Below are 16,529 nucleotides of genomic sequence, written 5' to 3'. Positions count from 1 at the left end.
TATTCTAAATTTAGAAGGCACAGCCTCAAAATGAGATTTAAGAGTTGCCTCAGGGGTAACATTTCACTCAGAGGGTAGTCCATGTCTGGAATGAATTGCCAGAAGAAGCTATATAAGCAGATATAATTATGACTTTTAAAAGACATTTGGACCGACACGTGGATAGGAAGAGTTAAGAGAGATGTGGGACAAATGCAGGCAAATGGGACAAGCCCAGTATGCCAATTTGGTCAGCAAGGACAAGGTGGGCTGTAGGGCCCGTTTCCGAGCTGCATGGCTCCATATGTGCATGTCAAAGCCATAGCTTATTCGTTAGTTTAATGCGAAACACAAAGTGTTGGTGGAACTCAGCAGGTCAGGCAGCATCTGTGGTGGGAGTGAACACCATATTCACCAAGTACCTCTGTGTTCAATTTCATTTATAAATGTTTTTTTTGTGTTTCATTTGAAAAAAAAGATCCTAATTTTGAGTCTGTTTTCTCACTGCTTCCTTCCCTCCCTCCCTCCCTCCCTCCCTCCCTCCCTCGCTCCCTTGCTCCTTTCTTCCTTTCCTTGCTCCTTTCTTCCTTTCCTTGTTCCTTTCTTCCTTCCTTCCCTTCCTCCTTCCCTTCCTCATTCCCTTCCTCATTCCCTTCCTCCTTCCCTTCCTCCTTCCCTTCCTCCTTCCCTTTCTCCTTTCCTTTCTCCTTTCCTTTCTCCTTTCCTTCCTCCTTTCCTTCCTCCTTTCTTTCCTCCTTTCTTTCCTCCTTTCTTTCCTTTCTTGCTCCCAGGTTCAGCAAGTAGGAATGGTACAAGTACCATCCCAGGTGCCAACACAAGGAATGGGATCGGCACCAACTGCAGATCCAGAAAAACGCAAACTGATACAGCAGCAGCTGGTCCTACTGCTTCATGCCCACAAATGTCAGCGGAGGGAACAGGCAAATGGTGAGGTGCGGCCCTGCGCACTACCACACTGCCGAACCATGAAAAACGTCCTGAATCACATGACTCACTGTCAAGCAGGCAAGTCCTGCCAGGGTAAGTATACTTGCTGTTACCCTTTGTGCAACTGCACGTTGTAGTCAGAAATGGAGAGGTTCAAATAGAGTTTTACAGATAAGGACGTCAAAGTTATCTATTTTGACTACTAATGAACATTTAAAACCCTTAGTAAATGTATGTTTATTCATTTATTAAATATATACACTGGTATTGGTCAGAAGACCTCTCTGTATTCTTTAAGTTCATTTTTATGTTAGTGGATGTGATAATAAACAGGATTGGATCTTAAAGGATGTTCATTTTATTTGTTTCCCTGTACATGGCTTTGAAGATCAAATTATCACAATATCTGTAGACTGAGTTTCAGTTGTTGAAACTTCATCCAAAAACATTGGTTTATAAAGGATGCACTTAACGGAAAGTTTACTGTGTGGATTTTTGTGTATGGAGATTCAGCTTTATAAGGTTTGATTAGGTTAGTTTAGAGATACAGCGTGGAAACGCCCAACGACATCACACCGACCATCACACTAGTTCTATGTTATCCCACTTCTGCAGCCTACACACTAGGAGCAATTTACAGAAGCCAATTAACCTGTACCTTTGGGATGTGGGTGGAAACCGGAGCACCTGGAGAAAACCCACGCGGTTTCAGGGAGAACACATAAACTCCGCCCAGACAGCACTCGTAGTCAGGATTGAACCCGGATCCCTGGTGCTGTGAGACAGCAGCTCTATGGCTGCGCCACCATGCTGCGCAAATCAGCGTAAATTTCTCAAATAATAAAAGTGCAAAAAAATAGTACGTCAAATAGCATCTATGGAGAAACAGAACTGACAAGAATAGTACTGGGGGGTATATTCAGTTGTAGTATTCAAAGGGAGCTGGCTAAGTGTCTGTAAAACAATAATATTGCATGTCTGTAGTGGGGGGGAGGCAGATGAGTTGGATTAAATGTATTTACTGTATTCCTAGAGAGCTGCTGCAGATTCAACTAGCTGAATGGCTTCCTTTCACTCTGACCTATATTCAGAACTTTTGAGAACATCTATGTATGTGCCCGATAGATTCACTTGCTGTTGGTGCAGAAATGTTTTGACCACTTTACCAACATAAACTGTGTCCTTTTGCAGTCAGGATACTTAACAGTCATTGAGCCATTAAAGCGCCAGAACACAAAATACTTTCTTTTGCCTTTTGCAAAATTTTCAGTTTTTTACCGGTGGTATTAAAAATATATAAATAGTGAGGAAGCATTAAAACAATTTTTAAATGATCTTTGGTTCACCGTTTTTTAAAGAATTTAGGTGATTTTGGAATGAAATTCATAATTAGATCTGTGGAATTTATGGTATTATCTGGTTCTAATGTTCGACGGTTACGGATGTGGTTTGGATGGAAATTATTTTCTGGTGTGTTGTACAATTCTGAAAGGTGATGTAAGAAATATCACAGGACGTATACAGCTGATGCAAATTCAAACTTTGTATTTACCCTAGAAATATTTTATCACACCTTCTAACATATAATGTCAAGGGGAGGGGGTGAGCTGTACTGTATCGATACAATGGCTGGGTCTTGTGAAAGGATAGCTGGCTCTGTGTGACAGTGGTTGTGTAACTCTCCTCTTTTACGTACCCGCTCTGATGTTGTAACTGACATTGGGTACTCAGTGTAAAATTGAAACTACCCCCCCCCCCCCCCCCATCGCATTATTAACTTGCATAGCTGTGAACCTTCATGTTTCAAATTGCACTTATCCATTCTCAGCTGTGCCAGTCTTTTTAGTGTGGTTTTGTAAGTTTTAGCTTGTGATTAATGTTTCAAAGGCTTATGATTTGCAGCTGCCCAGTTAGTTCTGACCATGTGCCCCCCATGTTAATGTTAGATCTCTGGCTCTGTTTTTTTCTGACACAGTTGCTCACTGTGCATCATCAAGACAGATCATTTCTCACTGGAAAAACTGCACTCGACATGACTGTCCTGTATGTCTACCCCTGAAAAACGCCAGTGACAAGAGGAATCAGCAGAGTAAGTCACCTTCATTACAAAGTGGAAATATTGGCAGGATAAGTGAATGCATATCTGAGCCATGAACTTGCTCCCTATGGACATTCTCTACATCAAAGACATTTTTTTGTACCCTTCTTTAGAATAGATCATATATAAACACATTCATTGTCCTGTTTCAGAAAAGGAACACGGAAAGTTATGAAAAGTATTGATGCGCATTTTGTCAATTTAATATTTCTGTGAAGTGTAATCTTTGCTTGCAAGTTATCTATATATTTGCATAATGTGTAACAACCGTTCAGCTTTATATCTAAATGATAATTTTACCACATTTTACCTTGCAGCCCTATTAGGCTCTTTGCCAAGTGGATTACCAAATACAGTGGGTTCAGTTGGGAGTAGTCCACAAGGCACATCCAGCAATTCAAATCCTATCGACCCCAGTTCAATGCAGAGAGCATACGCCGCACTTGGTCTGCCCTATGGTAACCAACCACAAGCGCAGTCACAGCCTCAGGTACAAGGCCAGCAGACAGCACAGTCTCAAGTCCATCAGTCAATGAGGCCAAACCCTTTGGGTAAGTATGCTGTAAGACCTCAGCACAAAGACATTAGATAAATCTCCTCAACACTGCTTAAAATCTATCAGCTCCACCATTCTTTCTGGCAATGTATTTCTGGTACTTGCATGCCAAAGTCTCTATGCTCCTCAATACCCCTAAAGTCATTACATTCATGGTGTATGTCCTAGCTGCAGTAGTTCTTCCAAAATGCTTCACTTCACATTTATTAGAATTAAACTCCATCTGCCATTTCTCAGCTCATTTCACATTAATTCAAGCCTAAAACGACCTACTCACATTGTCAATAACTCCACAAACCTTTGTATCATCTGTGAACTTACTGGTCATGCTTCCTACATTCATAGCCAAATCTTTCATGTATGTTACAATCACAAAATGAGTATCTGTCTCCTGTTGCCAAGCCAATTTTGGATCCAATTTTCCCATCATCCCATGGACTCTAACCTTTTGGACATCTCCCAGGTGGGACTTTGTTGAACATTATACTGAAGTCTACTGCACTGTCCTTTTCAATACACTCATTACCTCCCCATAAAATTCAGTCAGATTGGCCAGACAAGTTCTGACCTTGACAAAGCGACGTAAGCTATCTCTGATTAGTCCCTACATTTCCAAGTGATTCTTAAACTTAACCCTCAGAATTGAAAGCACAGGTCAATAAAAGAGAGGATTATTGCCATTAATCTACCCTCTTTCTCCTGGGCAATTTTCTTTTGTCTTTAACCAGCTCTGTCAATCTCCAAACCCATAATATAGCAGGATATGGATGAGCTTGGTGTTCACCAAATTCACCAATACAAAAGTTTGGCATACGTAATAAAATTCTCTCTTATGGAATCTGTATGAAGAAAAAGTAATTAAATAAACCCAAGATTTATTTCGCAACGTGCGTTTCTTGATGCGTGTGCAGGTGATGGGTGTTTGCATTACAGAAAATCACGATCCAGACCATTTTCTAGAAACGCAACCCTTCCTCCCCCTGCAATGTAAGGATCACCAGTTTTCTTTGGTATATGCCAGTGAATTGTATTCCTGTAAATGTGCCTAGTTTTTTTGGTTAATAATAACAACATACATTTTGAACTGTTTTGAGCTGTTGCTTGAGTTACTGACTTCTCCTTTCTCGCATCAGGTACGAATCAGATGAATGTGGTTGGAGGGATGGGTGTTCCAACGCCTGATCAGTCAAACCTGATGTCTGACTCTGCTCTTCCACCTTCCCTTGCTACACCAAAGTAAGGAATCTTCATTCTTCAACAAGACCTGCTAACATAATGTAATTTTTGGATAGACACGAAAAGCTGGAGTAACTCGACAAGCAGCATCTCTGGAAAGGAATGCGAATTAGGGATAAGAGAAACGAGAAATATAGACAGTGATGTGGAGAGATAAAGAACAATGAATGAAAGATTTGCAAAAAAGTAGCGATGATAAAGGAAACAGGCCATTGCAAGCTGTTAGTAGGGTGAAAATGAGAAGCTAGTGCGACTTGGGTGAGGGAGTGATAGAGAGAGAGGGAATGTCGTGACTACCTGAAATGAGAGAAATCAATATTCACACCACTGGGCTGTAAGCTGCCCAAGCAAAATATGAGATGCCTGTTCCTCCAATTTGCGTTTATCCTCACTCTGACAATGGAGGAGACCGAGGACAGAAAGGTCTGTGTAGGAATGAGAAGGAGAATTAAAGTGTCCAGCAACCAGGAGATCAGGTTGAGTCAGGCGGGCTGAGCGAAATGATCGCCCAGTCTGCCTTTGAATAACGGATACAGTAGATGAGGTTGGAAGTGGTGCAAGTGAACCTCTGCTTAACCTGAAAGGACTGTCGGGGTCCATGGACAGAGTCGAGGGAGGAGGTATAGAGACAGGTGTTGCAACTTCTGCGGTTGCAGGGGAAGGTACCTGGGGAGGGTGTGGTTTGGGTGGGATGGGATGAGTTAACCAGGGAGTTGCGGAGGGAACAGTCTCTGCAGAAGGCGGAAAGGGGTGGAGATGGGAAAATGTGGCTAGTGGTGGGATCCCATTGGTGGTGGCAGAAATTTTCGGAGTATTATGTGTTGTATGCGACGGCTGATGGGGTAGAAGGTAGAGATTAGGGAGACTCCATCTCTGTTGCGACTAGGGGAAGCGGGAACAAGGGCGGAGCTGTGGGGTACCGAAGAGACATGAGAGAGGGCCTCATCTATGATGGGAGAGGGGAACCCCCATTCCCTAAAGAATGAGGACATCTTGAATGTTCTAGTATTGAACACTTCACCTTGGGCATAGATGCTACCTCCTGCACCCATGCAGAATCATGGACTTCATCAACTTCACCATCTCCAACACCTCCCTCCCCTTTCTTGATCTCACAGTCTCCATCACAGGAAATAGACTATTAACTGACATCTATTACAAACCCACTGACTCACATAACTATCTCGACTACACTTCTTCCCACCCTGCTTCCTGCAAAGACTCTATCCCCTACTCCCAATTCCTCCATCTACGCCGCGTCAGTGCCCAAGATTAGGTGTTCCATACTAGAACACCCGAGATGTTCCCCCTGGTCATTACCGTCCACCCCATCAGCCGTCGCATACAACACCTAATCCACCAAAATTTCCGCTACCTCCAACGGGATCCCACCACTAACCACATTCCCTTCTCCACCCCTTTCCGCCTTCCGAAGAGGCCGTTCCCTCCTCAACTCCCTGGTTAACTCATCACTTCCCACCCAAACCACCCCACCCCACCCAGGTACCTTCCCCTGCAACCGCAGAAGATGTAACACCTGTCGCTATACATCCTCCCTCGACTCTGTCCAGGGACCCCCGACAGTCCTTTCAGCTTAGGCAGAGGTTCACTTGCACCTCGTCCAACCATTACCTACTGTATCCGTTGTTCAAGATGTGAATCTTATACATCGGCGAGACTAAACACAGACTGGGCGATCGTTTCGCAGAACACCTTCGCACAGCCCGCCTGAACCAACCTGATCTCCCGGTTGCTGGACAATTTAATTCTCCTACCCATTCCTACACAGACCTTTCTGTCCTCGGTCTCCTCCATTGTCAGAGTGAGGCTAAAACCAAATTGGAGGAACAGCATCTCATATTTCGCTTTGGTAGCTTGCAGCCCAGTGGTATGAATATTGATTTCTCTCACTTCAGGTCGCCCCGACATTTCTTCTCTCTCTATCCCTCCCCCACCCAAGTCTCACGAGCTTCTAATTTTCACCTTACAAACAGCTTACAATGGCTTGTTTCTTTTGTCGTTGTGACTTTTTTGCATATCTTTCATTCATTGTTCTTTATCTCTCTATATCACTGTCGATATCTCGCGTTTCCCTTATCCCTAATCAGTCTGAAAAAGGGTCTTGACCCGAAACGTTAACCATTCCTTCTCTCCAGAGGTGCTGCCTGTCCGGCAGAGTTACTCCATCTCTTTCTGTCTATCATCGGTTTAAACCAGCATCTACAGTTCCTTCGTACACATGTAATTTTGGAGGTTGTGTCCATTCCAACAGGCATAGAAAAATTGAGCTGGTTCTTCAAAGATCCAAATAGGTAATACACTTCTAATGGATGGAAGGGAAGGTAAACTGAGAGCACAGCCCAGACCTGGAATTCTCTTAATCTTTCCACCTCTCTCAGCTGCTCTATCCATCCCTTTCTCTGTCCTTCCTCCTCTGAGGCTCTGCTCTTTTTACCTTTGATAATTCTTTTATAAAAGCAACCACTTTAACCAGGCTCGTTTTTTTCCTCGGGTGCTGTCTGTGTGGAATTTGCACATTCTCCCTGTGACTGTGGATTTCATCTGTGTTCTGGTTTCCTCCCACGATGCAAAGGTTTGGAGTTAATAAGTCAATTGGTTGCTGTAAATTGCCCCCCTGTGTATGGATGAGTTGCAAAATCTGGGAGATGAGGGGGAAATTAATGGCTTGTGGGAGAAAATGTAATAGGGAAACATTAGTGGGGGAATGAGATTGCAGTGATAGGCAACATAAACGTGATGAGCTGAAACGAGATTGATCCCTGGGATGGCGGGACAGTCATGAGGAAAGATTGAAAGGACTAGGCTTGTATTCACTGGAGTTTAGAAGGATGAGGGGGAACTTATAGAAACATATAAAATTATAAAAGGACTGGACAAGCTAGATGCAGGAAAAATGTTCCCAATGTTGGACGAGTCCAGAACCAGGGGCCAAAGTCTTAGAATAAAGGGGAGGTAATTTAAGACTGAGGTGAGAAAAAACTTTTTCACCCAGACAGTTGTGAATTTATGGAATTCCCTGCCACAGAGGGCAGTGGAGGCCACGTCACTGGATGGTTTAACGGAGAGTTAGATAGAGCTCTAGGGGCTAGTGGAGTCAAGGGTTATGGGGAGAAGGCAGGCACAGGTTATTGATAGGGGACGATCAGCCATGATCACAATGAATGGCGGTGCTGGCTCGAAGGGCCGAATAGCCTCCTGCACCTATTTTCTATGTTTCTATGAATAGCCTCCATCTATGTTGTAAGGAAATATGGAAATAATTGTAGATGGGATGCTGACTAAATGGAACAAAAGTAGTGAGATTTTATTTGGTTTATTATTATCATCACTTGTAACAAGATACATTGAGAAACTTTGTTTAGTGGGAATTTCTAGGCAAATCACATCATACATGAACACAGGTAAGTGCACAACAGAAAATAAACCGAGTGCCGAAAAATGTGTTATCACCACAGAGAAAATGTAGAAAGTAAAGAGTAACTTGTATTTAATAAATGTAAGTAAGTTCTCAATTCCTTATTTTCACAAAATTTTGTTCCACCAAAAAAAAATATTCCTACATCCTCAGCCATTCTGAAAGCTGAATCAGAAAGGCATAGATAGACCCTGGTCAAATTAAGTAGCCGTAAGTAGTAAGTAGTCGGCTTGATCAGTACGGGTGTCAGGTGTTATGGGGAGAAGGCAGGAGAATGGGGTTGAGAGGGAAAGATAGATCAGCCATAATTGAATGCTGGAGTAGACTCGATGGGCCAAATGGCCTAATTCTGCTCCTATAGCTTATGAAGAAGTCCTCGCTGGAGAATGGAGAAATTGAACTATTACAAATATTTGCTATTACCTGTACCTGTAAAAGTTAACTATAAAGCCTTGAAGATAACATAATTGTTTTTTGTAGCCCAAAAGTAAAATGCTAAATGTGTCTTACTACAATAATGCAAATAACAGCTTGTTTTTTTGTTAAATTTTGCATTTATAAATCACATTTTCTTTTCAAATCTATTTAAAAGCTTAGCTATATTTGTGCACATTTTCCATATTGGTCTCAGCAAAATCAAGTAAACATTTTCAATGCTTTAAAATGAGTGCACAGCCATCCACCGTGGATTGTTTTATCTTTTGGATTCAACTGAATTGATAAAGCTTTGGCTGGGTACAGAATTTGTATTTGAAACATGGATTGCTGACTAAAACTAATTGGGAGCTGAGGGGTTTTGTATATATTATTTGCATTTTTATGCAAGAAATAATGCTAAAAATTAATACACCACAATAACGTGAGATTCACTTTAAGTAATACTTGTTTCCTGATTTGTTTTAGCCAAATAATGAATGATGGCACAAATGTTGGTAATGTAAGCACGTTGCCGACTGCAGCACCTTCCACTAGTGGTGTTCGAAAACCATGGCACGAACACGTAACTCAAGATTTGCGCAATCACCTAGTTCATAAACTGTAAGTATTTATGTGATTGCAAAAGCTCAAAAGTCGCCTTAACCTCTCCATAAATAGAAGTTTGATATTTGATGTGCTGTTGCAGCAGAGGCAATTATAAGTTGGAAGAAGGGTTTTGAACCAAAATGTCACCCATTCCTTCTCTCCAGACATGCCTGTCCCGCTGTGTTACTCCAGTTTTTTGTGTCTATCTTCGGTTTAAACCAGCATCTGCAGTTCCTTCTTCCACAATTATGTGGATCTACTGATGGCTAGTGAAACTGAGTTAGACACATTAACTTACTTGACCTTAAAAGAACATCTTTAGTGGAATATAAAAATTAGAAATGTGTGCAAGATAATGCTCAGAGAGAAAATAACCAGAAGAATTACTCTGTATGAAATATTTGTGTTACATTAATTAATGTGTGTGACTGGTATACTTGTGAATTTAATGTATGACTTTTGTTGGATAAGGCTCCTGTGCAGTGTCGTGAAATGCTTTGCCTAAGTTAAATAATTTCAAGTTTTTCATCTCTGTCCTCTTGGGTTGATGTAACCTCTTGTTACCATTTGAGGAAGTGCAGGGTAGTCTCTAATAGTGTGTCCAGTATTTATACCTTGACCACAGGAAGGGTGGTAGAGGCTTTGGAGAAGAGATTTACCAGAAGAATGTTTGGATTAAGGAATATTAGCTGCAAGGAGAGGTTGGACAAACATGGATTGTTTTCTCTAGAACGTTGGATTTTGAGGGGAGACATGATACAAGTATATAAAATTATGAGAGGCATAGACAGCATAGAATGTCAGAAACTTTCCCCCAGGGTGGAAATGTCAAAGACTAAAGGACATAGCTTTAAGGCGAGAGGGACTAAGGAAGTATGTGTAAGGAAGTGTAAGGAAGGTATGAGGGGTATGTTTTTTCCACACAGTGTGGTGAGTGCCTGGAAACTGCTGCCGGGGATGGTGGTGGAGGCAGATACGATAATAGCGTTTCAGTTCACATGCCTATGTAGGGAATGGAGGGATATGGATCACGTGCAGGCAAAGGATGTTGGTTTATCTTGGCATCGTGTTTGGCACAGACATTGGGGCGAAGGGTCTGTTCTTAAGCTGTACAGTTCCATGTTCTATTTTAGGCGTTTAACGTGTAATCATCTAGTTGTTTGGAAAACACTTTAGGGCATCTTAATAGTGGGAACAATACTACACAAATGCAAGTTTGTTTTTGATTGTTAAATTGTCATGAGCTACTGTATCCATTCTCCCACAGAGTGCAAGCCATATTTCCAACCCCTGACCCAGCAGCACTGAAGGATCGTCGCATGGAAAACCTTGTGGCGTACGCTCGGAAAGTGGAAGGAGATATGTATGAATCTGCAAACAGTAGGGTAAGTAATTACAGTTGAGATGATTTGCCACAATTCCCATCAATGCATATAGTATGCTGTTGTGTTAAATGAAGCATTTTAGATAAATAATCTGTACATACTGGAAACCTTTATTCAAAACAACTTGCCCATAATTTTGTTAAAACAGATTAAAATTACAATTGTTGATATTGACAATAGCCATGTTTCAGGTGTAATCTCAAGTTTTTACTCATCAGATATGCTAAAGAAGATCTGTACAATTCCAGAATCTTTTGTTTCTTGCTTAATTGACAGTGCCTAGCAACAACTAAATACACTTTGCAAAATACAAAGTGGTGGAGGAACTTCGGTCTGAAGAAGAGTCCCAACCTGAAATGTCATCTGCCCATTCCTTCCACAGATGCTGCCTGACCTGTTGAGTCCCTCCAGCACTTTGTGTTTTGCTCAGGTATAGCAGTTCACAGTTATATCCTATTACAAAGATCTCTCAATTTCAGATAAAAATGAAGGTTTCATCAGAGCCCGTTTCCTCCAATAAAGAGAAGAAGCAGATATTAAATCTTGACCTTTTTCTTATTTTTTCATTTAGGATGAATACTATCACTTACTTGCAGAGAAGATTTACAAGATTCAGAAAGAGCTAGAGGAAAAAAGACGGTCTCGACTTCAAAAACAGCAGCAGGGAATATTGCCAAATCAGGGTGCCTTGACAGGACCAGGAGGACAACCACCTGGTATGTCACAGACACCAGGTATGGCTCAGGTCCAGTCTGTCCGACCACCCAGTAAGTATGTTTCCTGTATATCTCATTTACAGGGAGTCTAACAATTTGCAGCATGTGGACTTCAATGCACAATGGTAACACTCCTGCCTCACCATGTGAAGATGGAGGGTTACATAGTGAACAGAGGGTTCAACTCACTTCAGTGCCGAAGTTAGACTGACAAATCAATATAGAAGCGAGGGTCTGCTCTGCTGTCAGAGGTGTTGGGTAAAGTGTAAAATTGCATTCTTGCTTGTTATTTCAGTATTCAAAGGCAAGCGGGGAGATATTGGAAAGATCTGACCAATAATTATACCTCAGTTATAATTATCTGAACAAAGTCTGATCAGAGTATAGAAGAGAGATCGAGCGACTGTCCATAAGGTGCCAGCACAATAACCTGGCCCTCAACACCAGCAAAACCAAGGAACTGATTGTGGACTTTGGAAGGAGTAGGATGGGGACCCACAGTCCTGTTTATATCAATGGGTCGATGGTTGAAAGGGTCAAGAGCTTCAAATTCTTGGGCGTGCACATCTCTGAAGATCTTTCCTGGTCCGAGAACACTGATGCAATTATTAAGAAAGCACATCAGCGCCTCTACTTCCCGAGAAGATTACGGAGAGTCGGTTTGTCAAGGAGGACTCTCTAACTTCTACAGGTGCACAGTAGAGAGCATGCTGACCGGTTGCATCGTGGCTTGGTTCGGCAACTTGAGCGCCCTGGAGAGGAAAAGACTACAAAAAGTAGTAAACACTGCCCAGTCCATCATCGGCTCTGACCTCCCTTCCATCGAGGGGATCTATCACAGGCGCTGCCTCAAAAAGGCTGGCAATATCAAGGACCCACACCATCCTGGCCACACGCTCATCTCCCTGCTACCTTCAGGTAGAAGGTACAGGAGCCTGAAGACTGCAGCAACCAGGTTCAGGAATAGCTACCTCCCAACAGCCGTCAGGCTATTAAACTTGGTTCGGACAAAACTCTGAACATTAATAGCCCATTATCTGTTATTTGCACTTTATCAATTTATTCATTCAGGTGTGTATTTACGTATATAATGGTATATGGACACACTGATCTGCTTTGTAGTCAATGCCTACTATGTTCCGTTGTGCTGAAGCAAAGCAAGAATTTCATTGTCCTGTCAGGGACACATGACAATAAACTCTCTTGACGTCTTGAAGTCATGCGTTTAGGGCATGTTGTTTTTGATGTGTGGAATTCTGACAAGTTTCTTTTGTTTTTAGATGGACCCTTGTCTATGCCAAATGTGCCAAATCAAATCATAAATCGCATGCCTGGGTCTCAAGGTAAGTAATCATTTTTTTGTATTTTTCCTATTTAATAAATGTAATTATCTAATTATATAATAATATTGATAAATATACCACAATGCTAACTATAGAGATGCTTTGAAAACTCCCATGTATGGAAATTGCATTGTGAAATGCCGGCAGTATATTAGCTCGGAGATACAGCATGGAAACGGACTCTGTTTTAAGATTTTGCAGATCTTATGCAGTTATAAATTGGTATATAATAGTAATCATTCTAAAATCGTGCTGGCTGAAAAAGAGCAACTCTGCCCAATCCTACCTTGCAGCACCTGATCGTAGCCTTGCCGATCATGGCTCTTCAAATGCACATTTTGTGGTCCAGGCTGGCTTGGAACCCATGTTAAATGGTTAATGCCACCAACAATTGACCCCTCGGTTATCAGTCATTACAAGAAAGATCACATAGAATCCACTGAAATGGTGTGCCAGTGCCAAGATCCACATCATTGGGTGGAGCCTATTGTTTATAGAGGCAACTGGTGGAAACATCATCTGCCTTCATCTAGTGCGACTTGGAGAAAAAAAGTTTGGTCCTGTGTTGCTTTTATTGCCTCTAACTAATGCTAAAATCTCTCAAAGGAAAACAGAATTAAATTTGTGCAGTTGCATTCCAGCTACCAAGAAGGATGTGTCTCTTTCAGGTATGAACCAGTTTGGGCCCATGTCTTTGGGGAATGTTCAGATGCCACAGGGACCCATAGGACCACGTGCAACTCCTCCCATGAACCATAATGTACAGGTGAGCAACATGGGATCTATTCCAACGGTAATTACAGTACTTTTCTGAAGAAGGGTCTCGACCCGAAACGTCACCCATTCCTTCTCTCCAGAGATGCTGTCTGTCCCGCTGAGTTACTCCAGCATTTTGTGTTTACTTTCGATTTAAACCAGCATCTGCAGTTCTTTCCTACACGCAATTACTTTTCTGTTCAGCTGTTGCATAGCTAATGAGATTGGAGAATTGCTGTTACTTTAGATATATTTACTAATGAGGGAGTCTTTGGGTCATTTGAAATTTGTTGTGTGTAAGTGCTAATTCTACCCAGCTATCATGCCCAGAATAAGTAGTGATCCAAGTTTAAGGAATAGTGAAATGCATAGAATGAATCTATTTAAGATTACTAATAAGAAATAAGGTGTGTAACAAACTTTCTGGATCAGATACAGCCATGAAGTAAGTGAGTGGCTTTTTTTAATTACTAAGTTAAGGCAGTGGAATGTATAAACGATATCCCAGTTTCCTTTTTCCCCCCACTTCTTTTCCTTACTGTCTTTCCTACTTCAGCCCGTTTGAGTCCTTTCTTCATTCTGCTGTCATAACAGGTTAAATAATCCAGTGCCTTTCATCAATGACCCATCATAATTCGCAGCTGAGCTTTAGCCAATTTGCCAGTTTTGCCTTCCTCAATAATCTACATTGTCAGTTTTAAAACTTTCATTCTAATTATCCCTGGTCTTATCCAGTTGTGTTTACCTAATAACAATTTACATTTGAAGAAGATACTTGGGGAAAGAGTTCCTGTATTTATTGAGTTTGATCCTTTAGGTGGTGTGGTCTGGGAGAGAAGCTTAGTATTTTATCACCTTAAAGGCGTTTCATAAAGGCACATCAAATGCAAAATAATCTGTATGTTGGAAATCTGAAATCACAACATTTTAGAGATGCTCAGGTGTCGGGCAGCTTATGAGAGAAACAGTTAACATTTCAGATCATAGCTACCACCTGAATTGACGAACCTGAGTTTATTTCCCAATCCAAGATAATACCTGACCTGCTGATTGTTTGCATAGAAACATAGAAAATAGGTGCAGGAGTAGGCCATTTGGCCCCGAGCCTGCACCGCCATTCAATATGATCGTGGCTGAAATACTTTTTTCAAGTTGTATAGGTGCAATCTAGAATGTGAAATCATTCTTTATAATAAGAGAGCACCCATTTAAGATGGATCTTGTGATATTTCTTTCTGAAGGTCAAGGGTCACTTTTCAACAGGTAATGGAAGAAGAGTCAAGTGTTCAATATTTTTAAGGCTAAAGTTGATTGATTCTTGATATACAGAGAGGTAAACAGGAATGTAGAGTTGAGATTACAATTGGATCTGCTGTGATCACAGAGGAGGTCTAAGGGACTTAAGTCGTCTACTCTGCTCTTATTTCATGTTTGTATATATGTAAGTCTGTAAAGAGCCATAGAAGGCTTAGGAAGTTTGGCATATTCCCAGAAACTCTAACCAACTTCTACCGATGCGCCATAGAAAGCATTTTATCGGGATTAATCACAGCATGGTTTGGGAATAGTTCCATCCAAGAGTGCAAAAAATTGCAGAGAATTGTGGACGCAACCCAGACCATCACACAAACCTCCCTTCCATTGACACAATTTACTCCTCAAGCTGCCTCGGCAAGGCTACCAACATAATCAAGGACGAGTCTCACCCCTGCCACTCCCTCTTCTCCCCTCAGGCAAAGCATACAGAAGTGTGAAAATGCACACCTCCAAATTAAGGAACAATTTCTTCCCATCTGTTATCAGGCAACTGAACCATCCTACCTGCAGTAGCCATTTGGCTTGTTTTGTGTGTTATTAATTATGGCATGTGTCTTTAAATTTTAGACTGCCCGTTATATTGTGGGTGGGATTTATGACGTATTTTAGGGCGTGTTTGGAGCTAGGTTTCTTGTGCAGAAGCTTAGTTTTTTAGTTTAGTTTGAGACCAGCATGGGGAAGGCATACCCTTTGACCATGCGGAGGGTAACGGAGACACGAGGATTTTTCTAACCTTTAAAGCGATAAGCTGGAGTTCGATGAAGATTATAATGTATGAGTCGGAAGAAGTTTGGATGTACCTTGTTGTTTTTCATCAACAATAAAGAATCTATTAATCAAAAGGCTGTTATGAAGATTTATCTGTGAAGAAGCTCTGAAGGTCTCTGACGGAGAGCTCGCATGCGTATAACGACATTCTCCTTAATCATGCAGTCCACTTAGCGGCTAGAGGGAGTAATCTCTTGAACGATATAAAAATCTGCCGCTACACTACCAACAACTAGAAAACAACCTTCAACTGCCATGTCCCTCATTGGAGCCCCTTGGAGTATTTTTGATCGGACTAGCTTTATCGGGCACTAAACGTTATTCACGTTATTCCCTTCATCATGTATCTGTGCACTGGATGGCTCAGTTGTAATCATGTATTGTATTTCCGCTGACTGCTTAGCACGCAACAAAGGCTTTTCACTGGACCTCAGTGTAGATTGGTTACATTACTTACTAACCAATGTAGTGCTTTATTAATATAAGCTCAGCCTACTACTACACCATTCATATTATCGCAGCCCGACATGTGCTGTTAGTTGGTGATGCAGCACGGTAGAATTGATATGCTGCTGAGTGTTGTATGTGTTACTCAATAAATACTGTTGTACCAGATCCGTGAGTATGTGTGACTTACTCAACACTCAGTAAACGTGACAATAACTAAATTCAATAAACTAAACTCAAACTCAAATAATCCGTTTATTCTAATAATTTGTTTTGTCATTTTCCAGATGGGCATGTCACCTTCCCGACTATCAAATCCTCAAGGTCTGATGGGAGTGCATGCCAACAACATTGGTCAGCCTTCTCCCCAAAACCAGTTTCTGAATCAGAACCAGTTTCCTCCAGCCTCTGGTGGAATGAATGTGAATAATGTGGGGATTTCTCAACCTGCAAACCAGCCTGGAATGAATCAGGTAATGGCTTTTGAATCTGCGTATAAATTTAACACCAATGTTATCATG

The 16,529-nt window shown here is 41.6% G+C and overlaps 1 protein-coding gene across 2 annotated transcripts in view; it reads left to right on the top strand.

Annotated features, from left to right (window-relative positions):
- Positions 1-16,529, top strand: part of LOC129706899 (CREB-binding protein-like) — a 126,724-nt gene that overhangs the window by 33,135 nt on the left and 77,060 nt on the right. For both annotated transcript variants that reach the window (XM_055651526.1, XM_055651525.1), the window contains exons 4-13: positions 771-1,020; positions 2,903-3,016; positions 3,343-3,576; positions 4,715-4,817; positions 9,157-9,291; positions 10,544-10,661; positions 11,233-11,428; positions 12,658-12,720; positions 13,389-13,486; positions 16,296-16,481. In XM_055651526.1, the coding sequence (XP_055507501.1) occupies positions 771-1,020; positions 2,903-3,016; positions 3,343-3,576; positions 4,715-4,817; positions 9,157-9,291; positions 10,544-10,661; positions 11,233-11,428; positions 12,658-12,720; positions 13,389-13,486; positions 16,296-16,481 (1,497 nt within the window). The remainder of the gene's footprint in view (positions 1-770; positions 1,021-2,902; positions 3,017-3,342; positions 3,577-4,714; positions 4,818-9,156; positions 9,292-10,543; positions 10,662-11,232; positions 11,429-12,657; positions 12,721-13,388; positions 13,487-16,295; positions 16,482-16,529) is intronic.

This window comes from Leucoraja erinacea, chromosome 20, assembly GCF_028641065.1.
Source record: "Leucoraja erinacea ecotype New England chromosome 20, Leri_hhj_1, whole genome shotgun sequence".
In the NCBI taxonomy this organism is placed as follows: domain Eukaryota; kingdom Metazoa; phylum Chordata; class Chondrichthyes; order Rajiformes; family Rajidae; genus Leucoraja; species Leucoraja erinaceus.
The sequence above is the reverse complement of the archived record's forward strand: the minus strand, read 5'-3'. Positions and strand labels throughout refer to the sequence as shown.